Source organism: Rhizopus microsporus, assembly GCF_002708625.1.
Source record: "Rhizopus microsporus ATCC 52813 unplaced genomic scaffold scaffold_9, whole genome shotgun sequence".
NCBI lineage: Eukaryota > Fungi > Mucoromycota > Mucoromycetes > Mucorales > Rhizopodaceae > Rhizopus > Rhizopus microsporus.
In genome coordinates, this window is record NW_019671924.1 from 992,468 (window position 1) to 1,000,678 (window position 8,211).

General features: G+C 38.6%; 5 protein-coding genes across 5 annotated transcripts; 3 read left to right on the forward strand and 2 right to left on the reverse strand.

The window, feature by feature from the left end:
* Positions 1-569: 569 nt before the first annotated feature.
* RHIMIDRAFT_284748 (uncharacterized protein) lies at positions 570-1,452 on the reverse strand (the record flags this gene model as incomplete). The annotated part of the gene is made up of 1 exon (XM_023613205.1): positions 570-1,452. A coding segment is annotated over exon 1 (636 nt), but the record flags the coding sequence as incomplete, so codon positions are not given.
* Positions 1,453-2,262: 810 nt separating this feature from the next.
* On the forward strand, positions 2,263-2,757 carry RHIMIDRAFT_238182 (uncharacterized protein; the record flags this gene model as incomplete). Its single annotated transcript, XM_023608904.1, has 1 exon — positions 2,263-2,757. The coding sequence occupies one exon, from the start codon at positions 2,263-2,265 to the stop codon at positions 2,755-2,757; it is 495 nt and encodes a 164-aa protein (XP_023466080.1).
* A 912-nt stretch (positions 2,758-3,669) lies between these two features.
* Positions 3,670-4,523, forward strand: RHIMIDRAFT_143874 (cytochrome c and c1 heme-lyase). The gene is made up of 3 exons (XM_023605730.1): positions 3,670-4,101; positions 4,158-4,244; positions 4,297-4,523. Exons 1-3 carry the CDS (start codon positions 3,677-3,679, stop codon positions 4,508-4,510), a joined length of 726 nt encoding a protein of 241 aa, XP_023466081.1. The 5' UTR covers positions 3,670-3,676; the 3' UTR covers positions 4,511-4,523.
* A 581-nt stretch (positions 4,524-5,104) lies between these two features.
* On the reverse strand, positions 5,105-6,067 carry RHIMIDRAFT_287867 (decapping enzyme complex catalytic subunit; the record flags this gene model as incomplete). Its single annotated transcript, XM_023613513.1, has 5 exons — positions 5,105-5,245; positions 5,301-5,453; positions 5,504-5,722; positions 5,892-5,952; positions 6,006-6,067. The coding sequence occupies 5 exons, from the start codon at positions 6,065-6,067 to the stop codon at positions 5,105-5,107; spliced, it is 636 nt and encodes a 211-aa protein (XP_023466082.1).
* Positions 6,068-6,339: 272 nt separating this feature from the next.
* On the forward strand, positions 6,340-7,577 carry RHIMIDRAFT_287868 (peptide chain release factor 1 PrfA; the record flags this gene model as incomplete). Its single annotated transcript, XM_023613514.1, has 6 exons — positions 6,340-6,358; positions 6,391-6,779; positions 6,829-6,896; positions 6,949-7,033; positions 7,084-7,389; positions 7,443-7,577. 6 exons carry the CDS (start codon positions 6,340-6,342, stop codon positions 7,575-7,577), a joined length of 1,002 nt encoding a protein of 333 aa, XP_023466083.1.
* Positions 7,578-8,211: the final 634 nt, after the last annotated feature.

An 8,211-nucleotide genomic window follows, 5' to 3' on the forward strand; every position in this document is an offset into this window, starting at 1 on the left:
CATCTTTTAAGTCTATTTTGCATATATAATCGTCTTTTTCTATCAATTCTCTTAACGCTGGAACTCCTTCCATTTTGAAATGTTCTACTTGAATGAAAGAGTTTAACTTTTGACAATCCAAAATCGGTCTTCTCTTGGTCTGTTCCTGTAATGTAAAGAATTTGGAGAGGAATCGTCGGTCCAGTGTTGGTGATTTCTCTATCATACCTCCATTCAGAAATTTCTGAATTGCTTCGTTGATGTGAAATTGATCTTCCGTTATTGTTTGTTGTCTCTGGTTCTTCCATGAGATTGGCGTTTTTGTAAATTGGATTTTGTAACCATGCTGAATCACCGATATGGGCCAAGGGTGATTTGTTATTGTCTTCCAATAATTCAAAAACTGTCGAAGTCGGCCGCCCGGACGAATTCCGTCTGATGGAATAGTATAGTTCGACGTTGGTGTCGTTATTTGTTGTTGGAGTAGTGGTGTTGATTGTGGTGCTGGAGACGATATATGATCCTGTGTTACCTGGAATGAGTTTGGTGTTACTGGTGGCTGGAATTTCTTGGTGTTGAAAGGTCTGTTGGTGTTGTACTGTGAGAATTGTTAGAAAAGTTGTTGTTGTGGTGGAAGGTTGGGTTCCCACGTCCCCGCCTTCCAAAGTAGTTTTTTGCTCCACCACGTCCAAAGTATCCACGTCCTCCCCTATTGTTGTTCCAATGTGAGGAAGTTGAATATCCTCCTCGACCTCTTCCGTTTGACATGTTGGTGGTGGCTGCTCTAAGTACTCGTTGCTGGTAGTTGGCTTCGTAGTACATGGTGATAAAATCTTCACTAAATGCTTCTCGTTTGTTGCCTGATTCTTTTGTTTCCAAGTGTTTAAGACTTGGGGGTGATTTAAGTGCTCTAATGGCGTAGTCTTTAGCATCTTCATCATGCTGTACACCTTGGATCCAGGCGTGAACTGCAAGTCTTTTGGCGCTTTCAATGGCTTCGTTCAAAAGTTGATGAGCTTCTTCTGCTGAGATTTCTCCTGCTTGGATGATGGAGAGCTGTTCATAAATTTCGGTTGCTGCTCTTCCGTGTAACCTGCTGTTCTCCGCTCCTTTGTAGTGAGCGTTAACGACTTGAGTTGTGTCAACAGTGTATTGTTTCAGTTTTGGTATGAAGGATTTGTTGATCTCTTCGGCCACAGTCCACTCGTCGTGGTGGTATTTAGTAATTTCTCGTTTGTAGCGTTTGAAATTATCTTGGTGTTGTTGTTTCGTAAGGTTGTCCAAAGAGGAAGTGATCCCCACTGGTAGTTGTCGTTCTTCTCTGGCTTTTTGAATCTCTGCTTGCTCGGCAGTTTTGACTCGTCTAAGTAATTCGATAACTTCGTCTTCGGTGTATGTCCTTTGTTCATTATTGTTAATCGGATTAGTCATAGTTTATCCACGAATGTGCGGCTTAGAAAGATATAGGGAAGAAAGGGAATTTTTATTATAATTATCATATAAGGAAAATAAAGCGTGGCTCAGAGAGCATATCACATTGGAGGCCGAAGTAGAGTCAACTGGGATTCGTTTAGGTACGACAACCAATGTGAATTTTCCGTTTAACTTGGATGAAATTAAATCAGTAATCTTAGACCTCCCACGAAAAAAGGCACCTGGCATTGACCACATCACAAGCGAAATGATTCTACCACTTTTATATATCATATCTCCAATTCTCCTTTATCTATTCCAGTTATGCTGGCAATGATCATATACTCCTCAATTATGGCGTATTAGTCAGATAGTTCCACTCCATAAAAAAGGTGATCCATCTGATCCAAGTAATTACCGACCAATTAGCTTGACCTCAGTTTTTCGTAAAATTCTAGAAAAATGTATACAACCTGAGCTACTTAACACCGGTCCTACACTAGATGTCGCCCAAGGAGGCTTCCGTGAGTCTAGGGGGCCACTTGACCAAGTGCTCTGTTTAACAGAACTATGTCAGTTATATCACCGCAAATATTTACACTACAGTCCAGCGCTGGCCTTTCTCGACATTAAGTCAGCCTATGATACGGTTGATCGTAACATCATATGGAATGAACTCTCCAAGCATACCAACGTCTTTGCTAGCCCTCTTATACAATATGTTTGAAGATGTTTCGGTCGAAGTGATTCTTCAATTCACGAGAAATTCAATCTCTCGAAAATTGCCAAAACCAATGCATTTGTCAAATCTTCGGCAGACGACCCTTCACCTCTACCAAGGCAATGTTACACTTAACAAATTTACCAAACATGAAGGATCGTATTTCCATACTTCAGGCACAATTTCTTTTCAGAACCTCCTTCCTACCCGACGATGCATTATTAACAAAATTGCTACCATACATACAATCACAGCGTATCTCGAAATGGCCCCAACTATCCAAATCATCTCTATGGACATCATTCAGCAATGAATATCTCGAAATTATGTCTTATAGTAACTTTATTAGAAAACGAAGACAGCTTTTGATTGACAACCACCGTTCGAAGCTTCAAGAAAAACATTCTAAACGTCTGTCCCACTGCCATAATGATCTAATTGTCGGCCCTATTCTTCGGATACCAATGACAAGAAGTGAACGGCCTCGCTGCGTGCGATGGCGACTTGGCTGGTTACCTCTTGGTAAACTCCACGCCTGTCCCTTTCATCCAAATGAACTTTTTTCACGTCAGCGTAGTTTTTCTTGTTTAGATATGCACAACCGCCTTCAGATGTCCAAATCTATTGACGATTCACTTTCCTAGCTTTTGAACCTCTTATCACTAACACTGCTTACCAAGAAAGCAAGAAAATCAGTCGATGCTTGGCTCATTCGTTGGCCTTCCATATGTGCAATATTACTCGAAATGGACTACTTAGCTCACTCCTAGTTCCCTGAAGCTTCAAACCACCTTGGTAAACCCTTTGTCAAATGTCTTCGTTACATTCAGCAAAAATTTTCAGATAGTTAATTACCATCCCTAATACGTAACACTTTTACATTTTCCCTTTAATCCCAAAAGGTTTTTTCATTTCTTCTCACTGCGATATGACCCGGGCAGTACAGCATGAAAATGCTATGTATTCATCGGCCATTAAAAATTATTATCAAATAAATCATTCTTAATCGTCAATACGAACTTTGAGAAAATGAGCCGCCCTTTGGCGTTGGAACAATTGTATTATTACGATAGTTTTTAAGGTATTTTTTACATTTAGGATGACAGACTAAAAAATACTTTTTCAAAAAGGAAATTTGCTCAGGATTTTTTTGAGTCATTTGTTAACATTTGAGGGTCATTGGCTGCTTGTGATATGTGTCTCTGATAGAATTGAGAATAAAAAAGAAAAAACGTTTATCAAGCCAGCTGTACTTCATAAATAGATGCACTGAATAGTCAAAGACTGTCTTGTAGTGAATAGCTTTATTTAAAGGACACCTGCATATGTGCCTTGTAATTATTCTTTTAAATGCGTATAGAACACCACTATGGCTCTGCCTTCAAACTCCATTTAAGTTCTATGGTTCCTCATATCGTCTCTTTTGTCATTGCTAACACTTGCTTGTTTCTATTCGTTTTTTACAGTAAACAGGTTAAGAGCGTTATTTAAAATGCAGGACAGCTGGGTGTCAATGTGGCTTTTTATTTGTTTTTTTTTTTATTTTTTATTTTTATCTTAAACATGTCAGTACCCGAAGGTTGTCCCATGCATCAAGAACAAAAGAAGCCAGAAAGCGGCTGCCCAGTCAATCACCAAAAGGAAAAGCCACAGAAACCAATGCCTCAGCCCTCACAAATACCCTCTGGCTGTCCCATGCATAATTCTGCTCAAGTAAATCAAGACAACATGATGCCTCAGCTCACACAGACCAAACAACCTGATCAAACGATCGATCTCCCTACCGAACGAGTGATTTCATCCATTCCGAAATCTAAAGACAGTGAGGCCAAGTGGGAGTACCCCAGTCCTCAACAGTTTTATAACGCTCTTCGTCGAAAGGGCTGGGAGACCCCTGAGGATGAGATTGAGACAATGGTGGATATTCATAACTTTTTAAATGAGGAAGCATGGCAAGAGGTTTTAAAGTGGGAAAAGAAATACAAATGGTATGTCTCTCTTTGGATGAAAATAGAAAAAAAAAAAAGGCTAATTTCTTTTTTAGTGATTGTACAGAGGATCCATACTTGTCAAAATTCCAGGGTCGACCTAAAGAACTGACGCCCAAGGCTAGATGGCACTCACTTTTGGGGTTTGTTTATATCAAGAATACAAATATGTAATGCTGACATGCATGAATATAGTGCACCAAAACCATTTGATAGACATGACTGGTATGTCAGTCGCTGCGGACAGACAAGAAGGTATGTGATTGATTATTACGAAGCGCCTGAAGATGTACCTGGTGTACCTGTCTTTCACCTTGACATTCGACCTGCTCTTGATGATGTAGACAGTATCATGGTCAGATTTAAAGAAGCAGCCAAGGCAAAGTGGGAACAATGGTTCTCCAGCTAAAGACTTGTAGATTTATTATTATCATTTAATTGTTATGTGAATACATTGAAGTTGTGTCAGAAACTTTTTGGACATTTCCTTGAAAGAGCGCCTGTATCGGATCCAACTTGACGGATTCCGTGTTTCTACTACCCTGTAATACATTCAACAGTGAGTTTCTACGCACCGTCTCGCTCGTGGATGGAGTGGGTTGTTGTTGTTGTTGAATCGGTAAATTTCCTTTCAATAATTGTTCAACAATCGAAGCTCTGTGTGCCCCCATCTCGTTTGTTTGTTCTTCTGTTGTTGACTCATGAGACGAAAATATTTCCTGTAGCAAATTGGTGCCTGTCAATGGAGGTGGATGGCTAGGATGAGGCTGTGAGACTGCAGGCGATGCCGTAGGGAACTTTATGCCATCTACGCCGAGAAGCGACTTCAGTGCATCTGATGAGTCATTTGATTTCGGTGATGATAGATTGGAGGGCTGGATTGATTTTCGTGGAGAAGCTGCTTTGTTCTTGTCGTTTGCTTTGCGAAGTGTCTTTTTACGCTGATTTACAAAATGCTTTAATTTACTACATAAACACGTTGATAAACCATTCGAGATAATCTTTATATAAATATATACCTGACAAAAGGTACAACCATATAAAATCTATATGGGCCTGCTTTCACATAGTTGGATGCCCCATTTCCGTGACGAGGCTCTGCTTTATAAGTAGGCAAATCGTCTAATTTGATCCAAGATATTTGCTAATTGTGCATGAGCCTAAGTGTATATTCAATAGGGGGGGGGGGACAATCTTACACTAATCTCCTTTCTTGTACGTGGAGTAAACTGGGTATCTTCGGGTACACCTTGAATGATATATAACCTGATTCTCTGTTCTCTCATTGTCAGTTCAATATAATCTGACTTTTTCAACAAGGGACCAATATCGAATCCAGTCTCTTCGAGCACCTGATGCGTACATTAGAAGGGAGTAAATAATATAAAAATAGGATACAAACCTCTCGAATTGCACAACAGTCATAATCTTCATCTTGGTTGATTTTTCCCTTTGGAAATCCCCAGCCTGATTTTGAACTCCATCCTTTCACGAGAACACACTTGTCTAGATTCGTATTGAGAATAATGGCTCCACAAACAGGAATACGAAATCGGTATTGCATAAAGTCTGCATAGGCACGTTCGTGTTCGTGAGCCCATTGATGAAGTAGAGGACAGTGCTTGAAAAGTAATTAGAGAGTTAAGGATAAAAAGCTACAAAGGTTTTTTTTTCTATGTGTATATATTAAAAAGGATATTTCTTGCAGAAAACGTCTTTAGTTGAAATGAAGGTAAATCTGGCTTAATTTCGCGTATAAAGTCTTCATAGAACCAGTGGGCTTGTTCTACTTGGAAACAGATACGTTCCACTGAAGCAAGCTCCGCTTCTGGTACGTTGATGATAAAACGGCTATACAAAAAAGAGGAAGAATCAGATATAAGCTAAAGTATAGATTTATTTACCTTGAAAGATCGTCTAGAATTTCTTCAAATGTTGCATTAGCAAAAACTGTAGTTGAATTCATTGTTTATTTGCAAAAAGAGAAAAGAAAGAAAGACAGAAAAAAGAGCATTAAAATTACTGTGTGACTTTGATATCACCCCTCTCTTTTCTCTTTTTCTTTTATGTTTAGAAAGTCTTTTCAATTTGTAGCTCGATATTCAACAAAAGGTTGCTGTAATAGATTACTATGAAAACAGAAAAGAAGCTAATATATACATATATACTTACTAGTTGCACCGAGTTCTAGGATCACGCCAACACTTGAAAACAAACTATTACGACTATCCCAAAGACATGATACCATCATTTCTCAGTTAAACAACAGTAACGAGATTGACTCTGTAGAGCTTGCAAATGCATCAAAAGAACTTGCGTCGCTGACCGAGACAAAAGAATTGTTTGATCGATGGCAAAAAACAATAAAAGATCTACAAGAACTCGGTACTATTTTATCAACAGGTGATGAAGAGATGCAAGAATTGGCCAAAGAAGAGTATGAAGAAATGACAGATCAGATTAAGGCACTCGAAAAAGACATCATTATTCAATTAGCACCCAAGGATGCTGCAGACGAGACAAGTGCCATATTGGAAATTCGAGCAGGAGCAGGTGGTGATGAGGCGTCGATCTTTTCGGCAGATATGGCACGTATGTACGAACGATTTGCTCAACTACAACGATGGAAATGGGAAGTATTGGCTTGTTCTGAAGAAACAGGCAGTAAAGGGTTCAAGGTAAATTATTCATTTGTTGTAAATGAACTATATATTGATGGCTTTCTAGGATATTACAGTCAATGTTGGGGGCAAGAACGTATTTGGATTGTTGAAATATGAATCAGGAGTACACAGGTATATATACAAAGAAATAGAAAGAAACATATGTTTATGTTTAATAACTTAGAGTGCAACGTGTGCCTGCTACAGAATCTCAAGGTCGAATCCACACTTCGACGGTGACAGTAGCCATTATGCCTCAACCAACAGAAGTAAGGAAAAGGTTGACTTTATCAATATCTATTTATTTATATCACTATAGGTTCAAGTACAAATCCGTGATTCAGATCTCAAGATCGATGTCTATAGAGCCTCGGGTGCAGGTGGTCAACATGTCAATACTACAGACAGTGCAGTCAGAATTACCCATATTCCAACAGGTTTAGTCGTTTCCATGCAGGATGAACGATCTCAACATAAGAATAAGCAAAAGGCGTTGAAAGTGCTCAGAGCAAAGATATATGAACAAGAGCGTATAAAGACAGAGCAGAATAGAAGAGAATCTAGGAATAAACAGATTGGTACAGGCGATAGATCAGAAAAGATTAGAACATATAATTATCCGCAGGCAAGTCCATTTATAAGCATTTACTCCCCTTCTTGCTTATTCTCTTAATATAGAATCGTGTAACGGATCATAGAATCAATTTGACATTATATGAATTAGAGAACATCATGTCAGGAGAGAGTTTATTAAACATCATCCGACCACTTCAAGAGCATTATTTAATAGAGTCACTCACAGAAGAGTTTTAATTATAGAATAAACCCTCATTTCTTGCATATCAAATGACAAGATACTAATCTCTGACACATTCTTCTTTGTCTATACTTTTAAATGAGAGAAATTAGAGCTTAGAACCTTTACTGTTTCTCTAGTCCTTTTTTTGAAATCAGACATGGCTTTTGGTTTGATTGCTTTATACGCTCTTTTTGACTATTCTCTCGTTGCCGTGTGTTCCCCGGAATATCGCCCTTTAACTTTTGACTGAATAGCGTATCGAAAGATGACGATAATAGACCCAAAAACAAAAATAAATGGAGTTGTACAAAGAAACAGCATGAAATACAACAGCCTCACTCTTAATTTATTCAAGCATATTTTATCATGTGATTTTTACAAGGCTGAAATTAAAAATGTACTTGTTCTTGTTACTATGGTTGCAGTTTGTTTTTTCTTTTCATTCTCTCTCTTTTCACAAAATTGCCCGGCTTAATCAATATTCGAATCAACAAAAACCACAGCCAGGTCAAGAGCTCTCAACAGGATGCTGATGAAGGATTTGCATCGTCATCGTCTATTGAAGAAGATCAAGCCTTTGAAGTTTTACGGAGAAAGCGTATCAACAACAAGATAGCAGACGAAACGTCAATAAAAACATCCAACAAC

Coding starts and splice junctions, on each gene's coding strand:
- RHIMIDRAFT_143874 (XM_023605730.1), top strand. CDS start 3,677: ATGTCAGTACCCGAAGGTTGTCCCATGCATCAAGAACAAAAGAAGCCA. Junction 4,102..4,157: donor TGGGAAAAGAAATACAAATG/GTATGTCTCTCT, acceptor TTTCTTTTTTAG/TGATTGTACAGAGGATCCAT. Junction 4,245..4,296: donor AGATGGCACTCACTTTTGGG/GTTTGTTTATAT, acceptor GCATGAATATAG/TGCACCAAAACCATTTGATA.